Raw genomic sequence first — 22,749 nt, 5'->3', positions numbered from 1 at the left:
CACCCACAACTGCTAGGAAGGAAGTCCAGCATTTTTACCTCGTTGCAATGGGAAGTAGCAAAATTTCTTCAATCAGAATGGTGTGTAACATGGACAGGACCATGCAGTTGGTGTTCCAAGTAAATTCTGCCCCTGTCCTTCTGGGTGGCAGGATTTAGATAAGTTAATACATGTATTTTGTAGAGAGTGCACACTGCTGCCACAGCCCAAGAAAAGAATTACTGAAAAAATTCATGCTTATCAACTTGAAGAATCTCAATCCTGGAAAATGCTTCTCAACTGCCCCAAAGTCATCAAGATGCACTCCACATCAATGATGTCAAAGATATCAGAAATAAAGATAAAACACTTTTACCCTCAATAACAAGCTTACAAGTACTCAAACCTCAGTGGAAGGGTCAACTCGTCTCAACCTTTAGAGATCTTAGTTTAGTTGGCATGGTTTAGTTTCTGGAGCTTGTTTAGTATCAGAGAGTCGTAGAATCATATAGCATAGAAACAGGCCCTTTGGACCAACCAGTCCATGCTGAACATAATCCTGAATTAAACTAGTCCCACCTGCCTGCTCCTAGTTCATATTCCTCCAAACCCTTCCTACTCAGATATCCATCCAAATGTATTGCCTCTTATGTCTTTTTTAAATCTTTCTCACCTTAAAAGGTACCCCTTAGTCTTGAAATTACCCATCTTACGGAAAACACCTATGCATACCTTATTTTATAAACTTCTGTCAGGTCACCTCTCAACCTCCTACACTCCAGTGAAAAAAGTCCCAGCCTATCCAGCCTTTCTTTATAACTCAAACCTTCCACACCCGTCAACATCCTGGTAAATTTATTCTGAACCCTCTCCAGTTTGATAATATCCTTCTTATAATTGGGTGACAAGAACTGGACACAGTATTCCAGAAGAGGCCTCACCTCCTGTACAACCTCAACATAACATCCCAGCTCCTATACTCAAAGGACTGAGCAATGAAAGCATGCATGCCAAATGCCTTTTTAACGACTCTGTCTATATGTGATGCAAAATTTAAAGAATTATGTACCGTAACCTCAGATCCCTGGGGAGGTGATGGCCTAATGTTATTATTGCTATACCGTTAATCCAGAAACTCAGCTAATCTTCTGGGGACCTGAGTTTGAATCCTGCCATGGTGGAACTTGACTTTAATAAAGAATCTGGAGTTAACAGTATGGCATTCAACAAGGTTCCCCATGGTAGACTAGTTAGCAAGGTCTGACAGAGAATAGAGGGAGGACTAGCTACTTGGATACAGAACTAGCTCAAAAATAGAGCACAGACAGTAGTGGTGGTGAAAAGTTGCTTTTCAGACTGGAGGGCTGTGACCAGCGGTGTGCCACAAGGATCAGCACTGGGTCCACTGCTTTTTGTCATTTATATAAATGACTTGGACGTGAACATAGGAGGTATGGTGAGCTAAATTTGCAGATGACACCAAAATTGGAGGTGCAGTAGCCAGCGAACAAGGTTACTTCAGAATACAACGGGATCTTGATCAGATGGGCCAATGGGCTGAGGAGTGGCAGATGGAATTTAATGTATATAAATGTGAGGTGCTACTTTGGAAAGGCAAATCAGAGCAGGAATTACACACTTGATTGTAAGATACTAGAGAGTGTTGCTGAACAAAAAGACCTTGGATTGTGGGTTCATAGTTCTTTGAAAGTGGAGTCACCGGTAGATAGGATAGAGAAGAAAGCAATTAATATGCTTGCCTTTATTGGTCAGTGCATTGAGTATAGGAGTTGACAGGTCATGTTGCTGCTTTACAGGATATTGCTTAGGCCACTATTGGAATACTGCATGCAATTTGGGTCTCCCTGCTATAGGAAGCAGGTTGTGAAACTTGAAATTGTTCAGAAAAGATTTAGAAGGATGTTGCTAGATTTGAAGGGCTATATGGAGAAGCTGAATAGACAGGGGCTATTTTCTCTGGAGCATCAGAGACAGAGGGGTGATCTTGTACAGGTTTATAAAATCATGAGGGGCACTGATAGGCTAACTAGACAAGGTCTTTTCTCTGGTGAGGGGGTAAAGAGTCCAAAGCTAGAGAGCAAAAGTTTAAGGTGAGAGGGGAAAGATTTAAAAGGTACCTTTATGGGCAACTTTTTCATGCAGATGATGGTGTGTGTATGGAGGCAGCCAGAGGAAGTGGTGGAAGCTGGTAAATTACAATATTTAAAAGGCACTTGGATGGATATATGAGTAGGAAGGGTTTAGAGATATATGGACCAAATGATGGCAAATAGAACTAGATTTATTTAAGATACTTGGTCAGCATTGACGAGATGGACCAAAGGTTATGTTTCTGTGCTTTACATCTCTATGACTCTAGGAGTCCAATGATGACCATGAAACCATTGCCAATTGTTGGAAAAACCCATCTGTCACTGCAGGAGAGGAAACGTGTTGATCTTACCTGGTCTGGCTTACATTTGACTCCACGCCCACAGGAATGTGGTTGATTCTTAACTGCCCCCCGGGCAATTCGGGATGTGGACAATAAATGTTGGCCTAGCCAAAGATGCCCACATGCGATGAGTAAATATAAAACAATTGCAACCGCGGCAGACCGTGAACGACTACACAGACATTCTCACTGCCCAAACAGCTGAATTTCTGAAGGAAATTTTTTCAATCACTCATAAAGCGTCGCTGGAATTATTGACTGAACATACTCAAAGATATCCCCCTGTTTATCGATATCCAAATACGGTAACTTGAGCGGTTGTCACGCTCAGACATTCGATTGTTGTTGCCGCCGCCATTTGGCACGCGCCATTACCGTAATTAATCCCGCGCCAGCGCGAGACCATTTTCCAAGTGCGTTATGTGTTTTGCTGGTGCCTGGAATGCAGTTACTGTTGTGTCCGAATGAGGCCTCCTCTATTGACATTTTGCTCACCGCATGTCCCCTCATTCGTATTCATTCTGACTGCATCGAAAGTGGCTGAAGTTGTCATCGTCTAGAATGGACTTGGAGGTAACTCGGTGTGAGGCTGGAGGAACACTACTGGAGGTAGTGGCTGTGCCATCTGCCTAAAGTTTACCTATAATCGACCCCTACTCTGTGGTGAGACCTGAAAGTACACTTTGTCGCAGACACCTTTTTGAGAGATTCTGCAAACACAATAGCTTCCATTTATATATGCATCAGGGTTTTGTACCCAAAGGCTTGGTTTTCTCAAGGACAATTTTTTTTAATTTTGGGGGCTAGTATTTGGTTTTCAGGTAGTCCTTTGTCATTCTGACCATCTCCTTCATGAAATACTGCAGTCAGTTGCTAATACCTTCTGTAAATATTGATATGGACTGGCAGAATGCAGACTTAGAGTTCATCAAGATACTCAATAGTCCTTGCTGCCCCGTGAAACAAATATCTTTACCATAAAGAAATCACTAATTCCTGGACACCACAGACCACAATATTTAAATTTAGATCAAATAATTTTAAACACTGGTACACCAGAGGGAAAAAGATCACAGTTTAAATTGCCCATAGTGTTCAGGTGTGTGTTTGTTAGATTAGATTACCTGCAATGTAGAAACAGGCCTTTCGGCCCAACAAATCCACACCACCCCTTGGAGCATCCCATCCAGACCCATCCCCCTATAACTCACACACTCCTGAACACTACGGGCAATTTAGCATGGCTGATCCACCTAGCCTGCACATCTTTGGACTGTGGGAGGAAACCAGAGCACCCGGAGGAAACCCACGCAGACACTGGGAGAACGTGCAAACTCCGCACAGACAGTTACCTGAGGCTGGAATCGAACCCGGGTCCCCGGCGCTGTGAGGCTGCAGTGCTAACCACTAAGCCACTGTGTCGCCCGGTTATAGGGGGATGGTCTGGGTGGGATGCTCCAAGGGGCAGTGTGGATTTGTTGGGCCGCAGGGCCTGTTTCCACACTGTAGGGAATCTCATCTAATCTAACATTGTCTTTTTGACATCATTCTGTTTTTCAAACATACTTAATGATTGGCATTGTTTCTTCAGTCTTCTAGTCTCCCTAAGCATTTTTTTTTGATTTCCTGTTAACAACTTCTCTTCTTTTCAGGCTCCCTCACTATCCGATTCCCATGATAAGCTGGTTTCAACTTCCCCCAGCAGCACAACCAATCTCACCATAAGGCTATCAGTCCCAGTCCCATTAAGGTGTAACTAGTTCAGCTTGTATAGATCCCACCTGCTTAGAACTGGTGCCAATTTCTCTCAAATCTGATGCCCTCCCTTCTACACCAGCTCTCCAACCATATTTTCAATATTCAGTCATCCTGTTCTTATGTTCTCTAGTACATGGCACTGGGGGATTAATCTGAAGATTACTGATCTTGACATCCTGTTGTTTCCTTTCCTTCCTAACTCCCCGAAATCTGCCATCAGAACCTTGTCCTTCTTCTTATCTGTGTCATCGGTATCAATGTAGACCATGACTTCTGGCTGATCCCCATCCTACAGAAGGATGTCCTGGAGCTGCTCCATGACACCTTTGACCTTGGCACCAGGGAGACAATGCACCATACTGGAGTCACATTTAACGCCTCAGAAATGCTTTCCATCCCTGTCTATGAAGCCGGCTATAACGGTTGTTGTTCCACTCTTCTTCCTTCTCCCCTGTATATCTGATATACCTGTGGTACTATGGCTTCGATCAGACTGCGCTTCCCTCAGGAGCCATTATGATTCTTCGTTTAAAAAGTTTTTTTATATTTATTTGCTGGGCTGTATTAATATCCTAAGCTTCCATTCTTTTCCAGTTTCTTGGTCATCCTTAGCTGTGTTCTTAAAAATCTCTTAATTTTCAGATTTACTGTTTTTTCTGGCAACTTTTTAAATCTTTACTTTTTATCTTAATCCTGAATCTCCTTTGGTAACCAATTTCCAAAATGGAGCACTGATTAGCAAATAGATAAACTTGGTATTTTTGCATTTCCTTCCACGTTTTCTGAGACTTCTCATTGTCATGCATTCCTGTGGTGTGACCACCTCCCTATACTTTCTATCCATATGTAGTCCTCCGCCTCATGGATACACAACAGTAACTCCAGTCACTACCCATGTTCTAAAACTTGGAACTCAAGTTTTGTTGTTTGTTACACTTCCTGTTAATTCCAACTAGGTGCTGAGACTGTTGAAATAAGCAAGTAGAATCCATGTGCTTGAGTTGAATTCAATCAAAAGGCACGGCACCTATTTTCGGGACTGTTAAATTTACCCCCAACCCTGTCAATTTGAAAAATGCCATGAGATCTTTTATAGAATCATAGAATTCTTGCAGTGTAGATAGAAGCCGTTTGGCCCATCAAGTCAGCACCAATCTTCCTGCCGAGACTCACCATTATGTATGCTGAAGCAATTTATTAGAGTGCCTATTAAGGTTATGAGCCTAGTGCTGGAAACTGGGTTTGGTGTATAATTAACCATACAAATTCAATAAGCTGAAGGGCCTCTTTCGTACTTGACGATTTTATGATTATATGCTACAATTGGACACTTCGTATGTTATATCATAATGATCAGAATTTGTATATAGATCAGTATTTATTGTACAGTAATCATTGATAAATATAAAGTCATTATAGTCCCGGATGATCATAGGGCTGCTCTCTTATGAAGGAGAGATGGCTGGTCGTTGTTTAACCTAAGGGGCACTAGGCCTCAGGTGATGGGAGATGTTGAGATGGAGAGTCTGTTATGGTAACCTCATCCAGTGCAGGAATGAACCCCTGCTATTGGCATCAGTCTGCAATACAAACCAACCATCCAGTCAACTGAGATAACTTAACTCCCATATATGTATATTGCAGAATGTATTATGTAGTAACCATGAGCAATTGTAACTCAGCACTTTTTCAGTTATAGAATAATCTGGTAAATACTCTAGCATTGTGTATTGGGTACTGAGTTTGGGGAAGATGGTTTTGAAGTGGTAATGTAGTTGGACCAGTACTGTAATCGAGCCCAGGCTTGTGGTGTGGGAAGTGGTATCATCTGGTGAAATTTAAAATACAAAAAATTGAAATTTAAGTGCTATTCTGAGTAACAGTGATAATGAAACTATCGTCAACTGTTGCAAATACCTATCTGGTTCATTAATGATTCTCAGCAAAGTATTAAATGTTTAACAAATATGAGGAAATACACTGCAGAGGTGACTTACATAATAGACAATCACCGATAATTATACTCCAGCATTGTCAGGTTAGTACAACATTCTAACGCTTGTTTGCTAATTAGTTTTATCCTTTTTGGAATGAGGATAACTGAATTTGGGAACAATTTGACACTCTGGGATGTTGAGATAAAAACACTGGAAGAGTGTGGTTCACAACTCGTGAATATCTGCTGTATCTCCTATAACATCTGTTTAATTTAATTGCATTCTCTTTGTCTCCAACAGATTCCTGCTTGTCTTCAGTTGTCTCGTCCTGTCAGTATTTTCCACCATACCTGCGCACCAGGATGTGGCAAATTCCGGACTCTTTATTCTGGTAAGAGGAACGGTGGGGCAAATTTAACGGTGCGTAAATGTAACTAACTGATTTACAATGAACCAGAATGGAGTGGCTGGAACAGTAATTAGGATCAACAGATTGTGCAAGTAATAGTCTAGTCCAGTCACAGGTCATGCAGATCACCTGTCCCAGTGATCTGTTGGATGATGCCAATATGGTAGTGAGTCATTCAACTGCAGGACCCCTGGAGACCATGGCAAAACGGACTGCGGATAGGACATATGGAATAGCCATTGGAGAATACCACGTAGCCCTTTAAGGCTACTCCACCAATCAACAAGTTCATAACTGATTTAATCCTTTAAGTAGTTGTGTTTCCCAAAATCTGTTGGCCTTTGTCTTAAATGCACACAATGTTTCAGCATTCACAATTCTTTAGGGTAGAGAATTCCAAAAACTCTCAAAGCTTTGAGTGTAAAAAATCCTTCTTATCTCAGTCTTGAACAGCTTATTCGTGACTGTGACCCCTTGTTCTGAACTATGAGCCAAGGGAAGTATATTCTTAGAGTCTAACATAGCCTTGTCCAATGTTTTCACAATTGGGTGTACATTGTTCACTTTTTCTCACACCTGAAGGGACTGGTGAACAAGTTTTATTGAAGTAAGGTTTGGTACAATGGTAACAATGATTTTCTTAGAAATTCCAAAACGATAATTGATCATTTAAATAAATGAATAATTAATTAATATAAGAATTTAAAAAGTGGCAAGCAGCAGAGGGAACAAAGAAAACCTTCTTTATCTTTTCAGTTAAGAAACAGAAACAGAGACAGACTGGGTCCCCAGTCCTAATCACTAGTGAATGAGCGAGGACTGAGAACAAGCAAAGTTTTTGGGTTGAAGTAACACTGCCGTTTAGTCTCTGGTGGAAAATATCCCAAGCAGGTCTTGGCAGAATTCATATGAAAATGGGAATTGGAACCAGGTTGCCTGTCAGCCTAGATCCTCTTACTGTCCCAACCTACTTTCTGGTGGATTTTGTGGGGAGTAGTGTGAGGAAGGGTAAATTGACTGTGAGTCTGGCGTACTTGGCCTCTGTTCATACATACTCTCATTGCGTTTCCTGATGTCCCGCACCTCCGTACGCACAATACCAGTCTCCCTTCCCTTCTAACTCCATTCCTACCACACTTCTCACTTTCCCTCTCTCCCTCACTATCTTCAAGTCTCTCCTACACTGCCTCACTGTCTGTAAATATCTGCCCATCACTTCCCCCTCCCTCCACTCTTTTCACCTTCACATTCCCTCCAACCTTTCACACTCCTCCACCCTTCACTCTCCCCTTCCTCCACCATTCATTCCTTCCCTTTCCTCCATCACTCTCCACTCCATCCATCCTTCATTCTTGCCCCCTTTCTACACATCCTTCACTACCCCTGTCTCAATCACTCACACCCACAATACTCTGTCCTCAGGAAATCACTCTTTGTTCCATCTCACTCCATCCCCAATTTTTCCCCCTCCTCCACACTCAGTCAGTCATCACGCGCACGCACACACCCTCCAAAACGTTCCCTGGCTTCCCTAAGCGTTCGACACAGAAGCCCGATCTGGCCAGTGAGAGAAGCAGCTTCTGATTGGATGCACCACTCCTTACAAAATCTGTCACATGTATCTATCAACATTTGAAACAGCAGCTACTGGTTAGAACGGAACCCACAGGATATTAGGCCCATAGGACCTTTAAAAATGTTTATGTTTTAAATTAGATTACCATTTTCCTAAGCTCCAGTGAATATAGGTTTTGTCTTCTCAGTCTTTCCTCAGAAGACAAAAATACTATTCCAGAAACCAGTCTCATGAATGTTCACTGCGCTTCCTCTCAGGCAAGACTGTACAACTATTTATTTCCTTTGTTAAAGAGACCAAAACTGCATAAATACTCTTGTACCTGGTATAATTGTACTAAGAACTCTTTACTGTTATATCGAATCCATTCATGTAACAAACACTAACATATAATTTGCTTTCCTAATTGCTTGCTGTCACTAATGCTAATTTTCTGTTTTTAAAAAAAAGAAAGGTGGACCCAAATGACAACTTAGTGGTCTTTTCATTGGCTGCTGAGGAATATTTTACAATAATATGTTTCCAGCACAATTAGAAAGGAGTCATTACTGGACCTCATTCTCTGGAATGAGGTGGGCCAAGTGGATCAAGTGTCCACAGGGAAACATTTAAGGGACATAGATCATTGCATCATAAGGTTTTAGTTGGTGATTGAAAAGGACAAGGAACAATCAGGTATTGGAATAATTGACTGGAAGATTGCCACCTTCAGTGGGTAACAATAGATTTGGTTCAGATCATTTGGAATCACAGATTAGCAGGTTGTACTGTCTGGGTGCATATTGGCCTGTTCTGCCCAGGACCAGAAGAAACTAAAGAAGGTGATATGCATGGCCCAGACCATCACGGAAGCCAACCTCCCAACCGTGGTCTCAATTTACATGGCTCACTGCTGTGGAAAGGCAGCCAACATCATCAAAGACAGTTCGCACCCTACCAATGACCTCCTTCAACTTCTTTCTGCCAGAAGATACAGAAGCCTGAACACACGTGCAAGAAGGTTCAGAAGGAGCTTCTTTCTGGCCATTTCAGACTATTGAATGGACTCAATGGCCTTAAATAATGTAACCTGTATGCCTCTAAACCTGTACATCCTTTGTTTGAAGTGATTGCCTGTACTGCTCATAAACAAAGCTTTTCACTCTATTTCGGTACTCGTGACAATAGATCAACCAATCAATCAATCAGGTAAAGCAGTAACTGACCCAAACCTTTAAAGAAAAGATTTTTCAAGTGTAGTCAGAGTATATTCCCATAAAGGGAAAAGTTAGGACAAACTAATCCAAAATTCTCTAAATGACGAAAGAAATAAAGATTAAAATGAAGCAGGAAATGTATGCTTATGACAAATTTCAGCGGAAAATTGAACTGAAAGTGAGCAGAATATTGATTCAGCCCACTTCAGATGGGAATTGGAAAAGCGCATAAGAGAAGGGAAGAGAGTATGAGAAGATACTGACGGCTGAAGCCAAATCCCCCAGTGTTCGACAGAGACATAAGTACTAAAATGATAATGAGAGACGGGATAGCAGCAATTGGATATCAAAAGGAGATTTACATGTATAAAAACGGGTGAGCTATTAAATGGATACTTTCCATCTATCTTTACCATGGACAAAGATGCTGTGCAAGTCATGGTGAAAAAGAATGTAGTTCAGGCACTTGAATGGTTTAAAATTGATGAAGAGGAAGAATTAGAGGGCTGTTAGGACTTTAAATTGATAAAGCTCTAGAACAAGGTGAGATGCATCTAAAGATATTAAAAGAATTGAGAGTGGAAATTGTGGCGGCACAAGTCACAATTTCCAGTCTCAAACTCAGAGGTGGTACCCGAAGGAGCAGAGAATTGAAAATTTTACAACCTCCTTCAAAAAGAAATAAAGAAAAATCCAGCAATTATAGGTAATTTAATTTAACCTTGCTGGTGGGAAGACTTTTCTAATGACGAAGAAGATTGATGAAGACAGAGCAGTGGACATTGCCGATATCAACTTCAGCAAGTTGTTTGACAAGATTCCACATGGTGCATCGATTAGCAAGTATAGATCACATGGATTACATTGAGAACTTGCCATTTGGATACAAAATTAGTTCAAAGGTAGGAGACAGAGGGTCGTGATGGAGGATTGCGTTTTAGACTGGAGGCCTGTGACCAAGGATTGGTGCTAGGTTCACTACTTTTTGACATTTATAGAAAATGATTTGAATGTGAATGTAGCAGGTACGGTCAGTAATTTTGCAGATGACACCAAAATTGGTGACGTAATGGATAGCGAAGAAGGTTACCTCAGAGTACAACAGGACACTGATCAGATGGCAAATAGGTTGAGGAGTGGCAGATGGAGCTTAATTTAAATAAATGTGAGGGGCTGCATTTTGAGATGGCAAATCGGGGCAGGATTTATACACTTAATGATAAGGGCCTGCAGAGTATTGCTGAACAAAGACACCTTGAGGTGCAGTTTCATTGAAAATTGAGACATGGGCAGACAGGGTAGTGGCAAAGGTGTTTGGTATGCTTGCCTTGATTGGTCAGTGCATTGTGTATAGGATAGGGAGGTTATGTTGTGGATATTGGTTGGACGACTTTTGGAATATTGCATTTAATTCTGATCTCTGTCACAAGGTTAATGGTCATGTGAAACCACTGCAATTACATCATTTTCATTGTCACATTGTTGCTAATTCTGTGTTAGGAGTATGGCTGAGCATGTCAAATACACAGTTGCATCAATCTATGGGATATTTCCACCTAAACACTGTATTGATGAAGACAATCCAATGTATATGCATAATGGTTGTTGATCAGATCCTAATGTGTCTAACAATATAATCAGGGTCTGGAGGTCATTATAGAGAGTGAACTTTCTGCTGTAGAGCAACGTATGCCAGTGTTCATGATTGTAGATGCTTTATTCCTTCCTACTCACCAGTCAAGTGTTTGCATTCAGTTTCTGACAGTAAAATAGAATTAAAGTCGCCATAGTCCTACCTGACTGTGGACAGCTAATGTTGGGTAGGTACACCCACAGTGCTGTTAGCAAGATTTTGACCCAGCAACAGTGAAAAATGATGACATTGTTCCATGTCAAGATGATATGTGACTTGGAGACGAAACTTGCAGGTGTTAGTATTCCCATGAATCTGCTGACCCTGATCTCCTAGGTTTTTACAGAAGCCTTCTTTAGTTGTTCCAGCGCAACTTGTAGATGGTAAACACTCCTGCCACTGAATAGGTGGTGAAGGGCATGAATATTGAGGACATTTAATGAAGTGCCAATCAAGCAGGCTGATTTAACCTAGTTAGGGTTGAGCTTCTTGAGTTTTGTTAGAGCTGTATACATCTGAAGTGGTAAGTATTCTGTCACACTCTCAACTTGTGCCTTGTAGACCGTACTCAAACGTTCAGGAGTCAGGTTTGAGTTATTTGCTGCAGAATTCCCAGCCTCTATTTGCCATTGCAACCACAGTATTTTTATATCTGATTAGTTCAGTTTCTGGTCACCTGTAATGGCCAGGATGTTGATAGTGGATATTCAGTGATGTTAATGCCTTTGAGTATCATGGGAAAATAGTTAATTCTCTTCTGTGGTAGAAGGCATTGTCTAGCACTTATTGATGGAAACGTTGCTTATTACATGTCCGTCCAAACTAGGATATCTAAGTTTCACTGCATATGGACACAGACTGCTTCAGTACCTTCATTCGTTAATGGCCACAAACATGTGCAAGCATTAGCAAACATCCCCATTTCTAACCTTATAGTGAAGAGAATGAAGCAGTTAAAGATGGTTGAACCTCGGACACTACTTTGAGGAACTTCTGCAAAGCTGATTGACCTGCAAGAAGCACAACTGTCTTCCTTTGTGCCAGGTATGACTCCAGCCTGTGGATACTTTTCCCTTAATTCCTGTTGACGTCAGTTTTGTGAGTTCCTTTGTGCTGCACTTAGAGTCCTGCAGGAAACCAAACTGAGCATCGGTAAACAAGTTATTTCTGAGTAAGTACTGCTTGATAACTCTGCTGATGCACCTCCCAACTTTTTGCCAGTGATTGAGAGTACATCGATGTGATGCTAACTGGTCAGGATTGATTTGATCCGCTTTTTGTGAACAGGATATTCATGGGCAATTTTCCAAGTTACCATTTGATGCCAGTGTGGTAACAGTACTGGAACAGCTTTGCTAGGACTGCAGGCTATTTACAGAGCAAAGATCTTCAGAATTATTACCAGAATGTTGTCAGGACTTGTAGCTTTTGCAATATCCAATTAACTTCAACAATTTCTTGATACCATGTGGAGTGAACTAAATTGACTAAAAGCTGGCAGCTGTCATGCTGAGGATCTCAGGCAGAAGCCAATGTATATCAGTCACTGAGCATGACTGGCTGAAGATGTTTGCAAATACATCAGACTTTTTTTGTACTGGTATGCGGGGCTACCCCATCAAAGCAGGTGGAGATATTTTTGGAGCCTCCTCCTCCAGTTGGTTCTTTAATTATACACAACCGATCATGGCTGGATGTGGCAGAATTGCAGAGCTTCGAAACAAAAACAAAGTTGCTGAAAAAGCTCGGCAGGTCTGGCAGCATCTGTGGAGGAGAAAATAGAGTTAACATTTCGGGTCCGATGACCCTCCCTCAGAATCAGTTCTGATTCTGAGGAAGTGTCATCGGACCCGAAACATTAACTCTCTTTTCTCCTCCACAGATGCTGCCAGATCTGCTGACCTTTTCCAGCAACTTTATTTTTGTTCCTGATTTACAGCATCCACAGTTCTTTTGGTTTTTATTTTGCAGAGCTTAGAGTTGATCCATTGATTGTAGGAAGGCTTAGTTCGTTCTATTACCTGCTACAAAGCTGTTTGGCATGCAAGGAGTCCTGCTTTGTAGATTCATCAGGTAGGTAACTGATTTTAGCATTTATTTGATGCTAATCCTGTTGTGCCTTCCTGCACACTTCATTTAACCAGGAGTGAACCCCTGGCTGTGTGACAACGATAGAGTGGTTGATATGCTGCGATTTGAGGTTAAATGTTTTCTAATCAGCCTACTCAGAGTTATTTTGATACATCTTTGGAGCAGGTGGTACTTGAACCCAGACCTCCTGACCTAGGGGTAGGGCAACAAGCACTGTGCCACAAGAGCTCTGAGATATGAGGTTACAGCTAGTGATTGAACACAATCCAGCTGCTGATGTCTCTCAGTACTTACTGGATGGATAGTTTTGAGTTGCTTGGTCTATTCAATATCTATTCCATTCAGCATGGTGGCACTGCCACACAACACAATGGTCACTCCTATCAATACTGTTATAGAAATGTGTGTCAGCAACAGATTTATTGGTATGGATGAGGTCATGATTTTTTTATACGTCTTGTTTTCCTCACTGGTTATAAGAGACTCAGCCTATGTCTTTTTGGTGAAACTAAGTAGTGGTGATACCAAGCTACTCTGGGTGATGGACATTGATTTCCCCTGGCCATAGTACATTCTGCACCCTTGCCACCCTTCGTGCATCCTCAAGTGGTCTTCAACTTGGAAAAGAACCTGTTCAACAGCTGAGAGAGGAACCCCAAGGCAATGCCTTCCTGATTACGCAAAGGTAGTAAGAACTGCTGATGCTGGAGACAGAGACAACACATTGTGGAGCTGGAGGAACACAGCAGGCCAGGCAGCATCAGAGGAGCAGGAAAGCTGCTGTTTTGGGATGGGACCCTTCTTTCAGAAATGGGGGTGGGGAGGGGATGGGGGCTCAAATAAATAGAGAGGGGTGGGGCAGTGATAGCAGGTAGATAGTGGGGTGGATAGGTGGGAGGGAAGACATACTGGTCAAGGAGGCAGGGATGAAGCTAGTAAAAGTGAATGTAGGGGATTGGTCAGTGAGATAGGAGGTCCTTCCTGACTACTGCTGTGCTAAAATCTCAAGTGGATCTGTCCTGTCACCCAGAAAGGACATTCCCAGCTTTGGTGAGTGAAGTAGCTCACATCTTGCCTGTTAGGTTTAATTCTATGGGAATAACTATAACAAGCTGTTGCTTAACTAGTTTGTGGGGCAGCTCTCCCAAGTTTGACAGAAGCCTGCAGATGTTAGAAACGCAGGTTATGCAAAGTCAACCGGACAGTGTGCACCCTTGGTTGATGTCAGGTGATCATTCCTTCTGTTAGACTTTGTAATGGTTATATTCGACTGAGTGGTTAGCTTGACCATTTCAGAATGCACTTAAGTTAACCACTTGGGCCGTAGATTTACAGTCACAAAAAGGCCAGGTATGAATGGTACATCCTCCTTCCCTAAAGAATCAGTGAACCAGATTGGTTTTTACATTGATTAATAATGTTTCCTGTTCACCAGTAGATCAGCTCTTAATTACAGATTTATTTATTGAATTTGAGCTTTGCCATCTGTGCTGGTGGGATTCAAACCAATGTTATGGAACATTAGCCTGGGACTCTGGATTCATCTCCAGTGAAAATGCACTATGGGATTGGTTCACGACTTTGGGTTGGTAGAGATGCTGAATCATTGCACATCTTTGTAAAGAAGCTCTGTGATTTTTGTGTACCTAGGAATGAATTTATGATATTAGCATATTGGACCAGGGAATAATGCTAACTCTTTCATGTTAAGTGGGGTTAGAAGGAAACAAGTGACATTGCATTGCCATGTGCAGGATTTTCTCTAGTATTTGTCTCTCTGTATCCTTGAAAATCAATTTCAGACACAGTGGATGTGTATTTCTTTGTGATGAGTGCCACATAATTGTGTGAGCTCATTAAGCACTGCTGATAATTACTGATGCTTTATCTGTTCCGTAAATTGTGATGTCAGATTTAGAACCCCCTCAACATCTGAGAAGATTGAAAAACCAGCCAACTGAATGGTAGTAGGTGAATTGCTTCTTCAGAAGGCCAGCAGAAGCCTTTGATACTGAGTATTACAGTCTCTAATTCAAAAATGCTCCCCATGTTCACTACAGACAGTATGTATACAGGTATTGACAGTGAGATTTACACAATTGTACAGCCCATATGTCAGTGAAATGCCCCTTTTTGCCCCACTTTTGTCAACCTTGTACCTGAGCTGTTATAGAGATGCTCAAGATTCATGTTGTCCAGGATGGGAGTGAAATGTTTTATTTTGCCTTGTGCACATTTTGTGCTAACTGCCTTGGAGTCAACCTTTTCCTTCCCCATCATCATTTGTAAAAATCTCATTAAATACTGCAGACATGTGACCATTTCAGTGTTTATGAAAAATAAGCAGAATGCTAAGTTCATGTAAGGAACATTAGTTGTATTAAGTATATTGCTGACAATAGTAGAACCAGCTCGGAGTTCGAGTAACTAGTACATAGGCTCCAAAAGTGTCTTTCTGCTGTACAAGGGAAATTTCCCACTTAGACTGTCAGTGCAAGATTCCTGCCTGTCTTTATCTTAATTAGAAATTTCAAATCTGCACATCCGGTGAAACCCAGAACCTAATTAAGTAATAAATCAAAAATGCCAATTAGATATTTAAAATGATACGAAATCTGCAAGTTTTCATTCACATTGTTTGGATAATTAGCAGAGTGATGCTCCTTGCACTGTCTTGGATGTGTGTTGTTTAATCAGAAGCGATATATCTCGAGCATAATGCTGTGAAAAATATGGAACCCAATCTGTGCCTTCACATCGTTTTACAAATGAGTTAGCTGAACTGGAAGGCCTCCAGTCTGTGCTGAGTTAACTGATCTCAGTTAGCAAAGGAGTCTACGTTACTGACCTCAATAGTGTTGAGTAGCAAAGGAAAAAATTAGCCAGTCATCTTACACCCAATGATGTTAACCTTATACCTTACATCTTGATGCTTCTATGTACTTCCAGTCATGCAACCATAATCATTAAACATAGCACAGCACAATCATTGGTGGTCTTCCCACTCTCTTGCAGGACAAAGTTGCGTACAATAGAAGAAACAAGAGTATTTTTTACAGGGACAGCAGAGCTTGAACTCTAGAGAGGAAATGGTACTCCTCATTGTGCAACTAACTGCCACAGAGGCCAATGCATCAGACATTGCTCAGAACACGAGGATGATGGTATATTCATCTCTAATGTATGTTCTCAAATCCCATCTCACCTTAACCCTGTTCTCTTGCATGAAGTGCAAGCTGCATATGGTTGTCACCGTGCCAGTCCTGTTCCCACCCTACCTGTAATGGATGTTCCATATAGAAGGGGAATCATGGAACTAGAGTGATGAAGGGATGTTTTTCAAAGCAAAGCTGTATCTTAAAAAGTGCTCTCAGCCTGACTAGGATGAAGGGATGAGTCTTCTCTTTCCTGTGTTTCTTCCACCTTTACTTCTTCCCGTCTGTTTGCTGCTCCCCCTGAAGTGGTTTCAGGAAGGCTGGTGGCAATGGCAATGCTATTGTGATGGATAGCTAGTGGAGAAAGCATGAACCACTACAAACCTGGGTATGCACTCTGGCATATTCTGCAGGCTCTCACAGGTGGTCCAGGAATCAGAAACATAAATAAATAAAATGCTGGAGAAACTCAACAGGTCTGGCAGCATCGGCAAAGAGAAAAGAGTGTTAATATTTTCTGTCCAATGACCTGCTGAGATTCTCCAGCAATTTTTGTTTGATGTCCAGAATCTGATGATCTTTGTTTTATTTAATTGCTTTCGCACGTTGGTGATCTTTTTCTTGATGTTCTGGTGGCAACAAAGTTTTTATTATACGCCCATTATCCAGATGATGCAGCTATGTATACAGGTGGTCTCCTATGTTTCCAAACATCATACCCCATTCGGCTTGGAGGCTTGAAGACAGTATGAAAAACAGACTATTTCAGGGAGAAGATACTATTGCCACTTCCAGGATAGCTGGCATTCACCAACGATAGGATTTTTATGTAAAATCATAGAATGTACTGGCACAGAAGGAAACCATTTAGAACATTGTGTTGTTATGACCTACTGGGGTAGCAGGCCCTAAATTAGGCTCTGCTATTCCTGGCGTTTGGCACAACAGAGTGGGCCGAAGGGCCTGAACTGTGCTGTACTGTTCTATGTTCTATGTTCCATATTAAAGCTCATTTTTAAGACATACCCTGCACCCCAACTTACCTGAGTCACCAACGAAGGTTAATAGAAAGCATGGACCAGGTTTCTGTATTGAACAAGAATTATTATTTACTATAAATAATTAGACAATAGCAATAGGTAAACAGTTTTAAACCACTGGCATATAACCCTACTAATTAAAACTCTAACTCTAATTCCTTCAAATATGTTCCATACGCACAAATAGACAAACAAATAGAAAAATAAATTACTGGCAGTGGTAGTAAAACTGGGAAGTCAGTTCAGTGGCCTTTGCTTCCTGATTGTGATAGAGAAATGGCCCTTCTTTGGCTAGCCAGACTCTTTATGTTCGGTTGTCTTCCTCTGGAAGCTTCTATTGTTTTGTGAAAGACACAAAAGAATCTGAATGAGAACGTTTGTGATGTATCATAGCAAAAGTCAGTGCTCACAGCAACTGCTGCAAGAAAGGTAACTTATTTTCTTCAATCTTAGAACATAGAAAAGTACAGCACAGTACAGGCCCTTCAGCCCACGATGTTGTGCCGTGGAATATTCCTAATCCAAAAATAAAATAACCTAACCTACATTCCCCTCAATTCACTGCTGTCCATGTGCATGTCCAGCAGTCTGTTAAATGTCACTAATGACTCTGCTTCCACGACTACCACTGGCAAAGTATTCCATGCACTCACAACTCTCTGGGTGAAGAACCTCCCTCGGACGTCTCCTCTATACCTTCCTCCTAACACCTTAAAACTATGACCCCTCGTGGCAGTCAGTCCTGCCCTGGGGAAAAGTCTCTGGCGATCGACTCTATCCATGCCTCTCATTGCCTTGTACACCTCGATCAGGTCACCTCTCTTCCTCCTTCTCTCCAGAGAGAAAAGTTTGAGCTCAGTCAACCTCTCCTCGTAAGACAAACCCTCCAGTCCAGTTAGCATCCTGGTGAACCTCCTTTGCACCCTCTCCAAAGCCTCCACATCTTTCCTATAATACGGCGACCAGAACTGGACACAACCTTCCAAGTGTGGTCTCACCAGGGTTTTGTAGAGCTGCAGCAAAACTTCGCGGCTCTTAAACTTGATCCCCCTGTTAATGAAAGCCAAAACACCATATGCTTTCTTAACAACCTTATCCACTCGGGTGGCAACTTTGAGGGAGCTATGCACTTGAACACCAAGATCCCGCTGTTCCTCCACACTGCCGAGAATCTTGCCTTTAATCCTATATTCAGCATTTAATTTCCACCTTCCAAAATGCATCACTTCGCATTTATCCAGGTTGAACTCCATCTGCCATTTCTCAGCCCAGCTCTGCATACTATCAATGTCTCACTGAAGCCTGCAATAGCCCTCGATACTATGAACGGCACCTCCAACCTTTGTGTCATCAGCAAACATACTAACCCACCCTTCAACCTCCTCATCCAAGTCATTTATAAAAACTACAAAGAGCAGAGGCCCAAGAACAGAGCCCTATGGGACACCACTCAGCACTGACCTCCAGGCAGAATACTTACCTCTACAACCACTCTCTGCCTCCTATCAGCCAACCAGTTCTGAATCCAGACAGCCAAATCTCCCTGTATCCCATACCTTCTGACTTTATGAATGAGCCTGCCATGGGGAACCTTATCAAATGCCTTGGTGAAGTCCATGTACACCACATCCACTGCTCGACCCTCATCAACCTGTCTCATGACCTCCCTAAAGAACTCAATAAGATTTGTAAGGCATGACCTGCCCCCCACAAAGCCATGCTGACTCCCTTTAATCACGCTATGCTTTTCCAAATAGTCATAAATCCTATCCCTCAGAATTCTTTCCAAAACCTTGCTGACCACAGACATAAGACTGACTGGTCTGTAATTTCCAGGGATTTCCCTATTCCCTTTCTTGAAAAGAGGAACAACATTTGCCTCCCTCCAATCTTCTGGTATGACTCTCGTAGAGAGTGACGAAGCAAAGATCTTCGCCAGCAGCTTAACAACCTCCTTTCTCGCTTCGCGGAGCAACCTAGGATAAATCTGGTCTGGCCCTGGGGACTTATCAATCTTAATGTTTGCCAAAATTTCCAGCACATCAACTTCCTCAATCTCGATCTGTTCAAGCCTGTTTCCCTGCTCCTCAAAGTTCTCATTCACAACAAGGTCCCTTTCCTTCGTGAAAACCGAAGCAAAAAACTCATTTAGGGCTTTCCCTATCTGCTCAGACTCCACGCACATGTTCCCTACGCTATCCCTGATCGGTCCTACCTTCTCCCTGATCATTCTCTTATTCCTCAAGTATGAGTAAAATGCCTTCAGGTTCTCCCTAATCCTCCCTGCCAAGCCTTTTCCGCGCCCCCCCTCCTGGCCTTCCTCAGTCCACTTTTGAGCTCCTTCCGAGCAAGCCTGTAATCCTCTAAAGCTGTGCTAGACCCTTGCTTCCACCACCGTACATAAGCTGCCTTTTTCTTTTTGATGAGAAGCACCTCTGTACCCGTCATCCAAGGCTCCTTAATCTTACCCCTTCTTACCTGTCTCAGAAAACAAATTTATGCATCACTCGCAACAACTGCACCTTAAACAGTCTCCACTTGCCTGTTGTGCCCTTTCTATGGAACAACTGCTCCCAATCTGTACTTCCCAACTCCTGCCTGATAGCGTCATAGTTTCCTTTTCCCCAGTTAAATATCTTCCCCTGGCAACTGCTCCTTTCCCGCTCCATGGCTATGATAAATGTGAGGCTGTTGTTGTCACTGTCGCCAAAGTGTTCTCCTACCACGAGATCTGATACCTGTCCTGGCTCATTGCCGAGCACCAAATCCAAAATGGCCTCTCCTCTTGTCGGCCTGTCCACATACTGAGTAAGGAAACCCTCCTGAACACACCTGACAAAAACGGCTCCATCCAAATCATCTGTACTAAGGAGGTTCCAATCAATATTGGGATGGTTGAAGTCACCCATAACAACAACCCTGCTACGTTTGCACTTATCAACAATCTGCCAGCCTATGAGTTCTTCGATCTCCCGACTGCTATTTGGGGGTCAGTAGAAAACCCCCAATGAGGTGACTGCTCCCTTGCTGTTCCTAACTTCGACCCATACTGACTCGGTCGACAAACCTGCCTCGGCAACCTTCATTTCTCTTGCTATGATGCACTCTCTGATTAGCAACGATAAGCCCCCCTCCTCTTTTCCCCCCCTTCCCTGTTCGTTTTAAATGTTCTAAACCCTGGAACATCTAGCAACCATTCCTGCCCCTGTGAAACCCACGTATCCGTTATGGCTACAACATCATAGCCCCAAGTACTGAACCATGCTCTAAGTTTGTCACTCTTATTTCTGACACACCTTGCGTTAAAGCAGACACATTTTAACCGATCCCTTCGTTCCATCACATGAAAACCTTCCCGGTAGATTCACTGCATCCTGCTCCTGCCTCATCTGCTACTACGCCCCCTCCCCCCTCAGATGTGTAGCTCTGGTTCCCACCCCCCTGCCAAACTAGTTTAAACCCTCCCGAACCACTCGAGCAAATCTCCCACCCAGGACATTTGTGCCCCTCCAGTTCAGTTGCAACCCGTCCTTCATGTACAGGTCCCACCTTCCCCAGAAGGCATCCCAATGGTCTAAGTATCTGAAGCCCTCCCTCCTGCACCAGGTGCACAGCCACGTGTTAAGCTGCACTCGCTCACTATCCTCACCTCCCTATCTCGTGGCACCGGTAGCAAACCTGAGAACACTACTCTACTCGTCCTGCTCTTCTGCTTCCAACCTAGCTCTCGGTAGTCTCTTTTCAGATCCTCAATCACTTTCCTGGCTATGTCATTGGTGCCAATATGTACCACAATTTCTGGCTGCTCACCCTCCCTCTTCAGAATCTTGTAGACCCGATCGGTGACATCCCGGACCCTGGCACCTGGGAGGCAACATACCTTCCGGGAGTCCCATTCCTGACCACAAAATCTCCTGTCAATCCGTCTAACTGTTGAGTCCCCTACCGCTAGCTTTCTTCTATTCTCCCCACTTCCCTTCTGAGCCACAGTGCTAGGCTCAGTGGCAGAGACCTGACAACTATGGCTTTCCCCTGGTAGGCTGTCCCCACCAGCAGTATCCAAAGCGGCATATTGCTGAGAGAAACGGCCACAGGGGATCCCTGCTCCGTCTGTCGGTTCCCTTTCCACCCCCTGACTGTAACCCAGCTGTCCTTATCCTGCACTTGAGGAGTGACCACCTCCCCGTACATCCTGTCAATTGCCCCCTCAGCCTCCCGGATGATCCGCAGTTCATCCAGCTCCAGTTCCCTAACTCGGTTTTCGAGGAGCTGGAGTTGGGTGCACTTCCCGCAGATGTGGCCAGCGGAGACATGTGTCATGTCTCTCACCTGCCACATTCTGCAGGAGCAACATGTAACTGTCCTAACATCCATACCCAGCTAATCTGAAGGCTCACACAGTACCAAACTAGGAAGAGAAACAAAAAAAAAGATCTGAAAAAACTTACCGAGTCTACAGCCTTTTATTAAGGTTAGAGGAGGTGAGTGGTAGGGAGACCCTACGGTGTAGGGTCTCGGGTTTAGAACGCACCCACTTAAAAACAATCACTCACCTTCCCAGCAAGCTCCACTTCTTCCGCTCTCTGCTACCGCTCTTCCTGCCACTCTCTGCTGCAAAAAGGACCGCTGGCTTCGTGGTAAGTACTTAAATAGCACTCACAAAGCTTCCCGACTGCCTCTGTCCTGCGACCTCACTTCCACCTGGCTCCCACCGCTCTCTGCTACAAAAAGGCTCAATCTTCAATTGAGTTTCTTTTTACTGCAGAGAACAGTAGCACATAGTTCTGTGTCTTTCTTTCTGGGTGTCTGTGTTTTTCTTTCTAAGTGTCTGTGTCTCTGTAACTTATTTCCAGTCTCAACCTGCTCAGTTAGCTGAAAGCCAATCAGCTTCACATGTAAACAACTCCTCGGTTCCTGCCCACCTACCCATTGCAAAAACCCACAGTCCTAAAAGCAGGGTTCACAACAGGTATCATTTTCCTTGTTGTGAAAATATGCTGCAAACCTGGTTAATCCTTATTTTTAAAATTATTCTGTCTCATTACAGTTCACAATTTATAAGCACACAGAAATAAAATGATATGATACCCACAGTGTCCATGCCAATTTTCTTTTGAGGACAGCTCATCTGATCCAGCAATGTGTTTGACTCTTAACTGCCATCTGGGCAATTAGGAATGGGCAATAAATGCTGGCTTGGTTTACGACACCCACACCCCACGAATGAATTTTTAAAAAAACCCATCCTATTCCCATAACACTGAAAATCTTTTCTGTTCAGATGCTTATTCAATTTTCTTTTGAAACCATGATTGAATTTGCCTCCACCACGTTCTTTTATGCATTCAAGGGTCACTGGTTGGGCCAGAAGTTATTGCCAGTGTTCCCTCTAAGCTGCACTATTGTTCAGAGATCCTGTGCTACACAAACTACACATGGGCTTCAGAAGTTCACACAGTGGAAAAAGAATAAAGGGGAACGTAGTTTGAATGGCACTCCATCTGCCCTATCCCGTGGGTG

The 22,749-nt window shown here is 42.9% G+C and overlaps 1 protein-coding gene across 1 annotated transcript in view; it reads left to right on the top strand.

Moving 5' to 3' along the window:
* Positions 1–22,749, top strand: part of LOC125464871 (potassium voltage-gated channel subfamily KQT member 4-like) — a 534,184-nt gene that overhangs the window by 305,571 nt on the left and 205,864 nt on the right. Inside the window, exon 2 of the mRNA XM_059654245.1 lies at positions 6,430–6,520. Coding sequence (XP_059510228.1) covers positions 6,430–6,520 — 91 coding nt within the window. The remainder of the gene's footprint in view (positions 1–6,429; positions 6,521–22,749) is intronic.

This window comes from Stegostoma tigrinum, chromosome 24 (genome assembly GCF_030684315.1).
Source record: "Stegostoma tigrinum isolate sSteTig4 chromosome 24, sSteTig4.hap1, whole genome shotgun sequence".
Lineage (NCBI taxonomy): Eukaryota > Metazoa > Chordata > Chondrichthyes > Orectolobiformes > Stegostomatidae > Stegostoma > Stegostoma tigrinum.
Note: the sequence above shows the minus strand (reverse complement) of the source record. Positions and strands in the feature narration are given on the sequence as shown.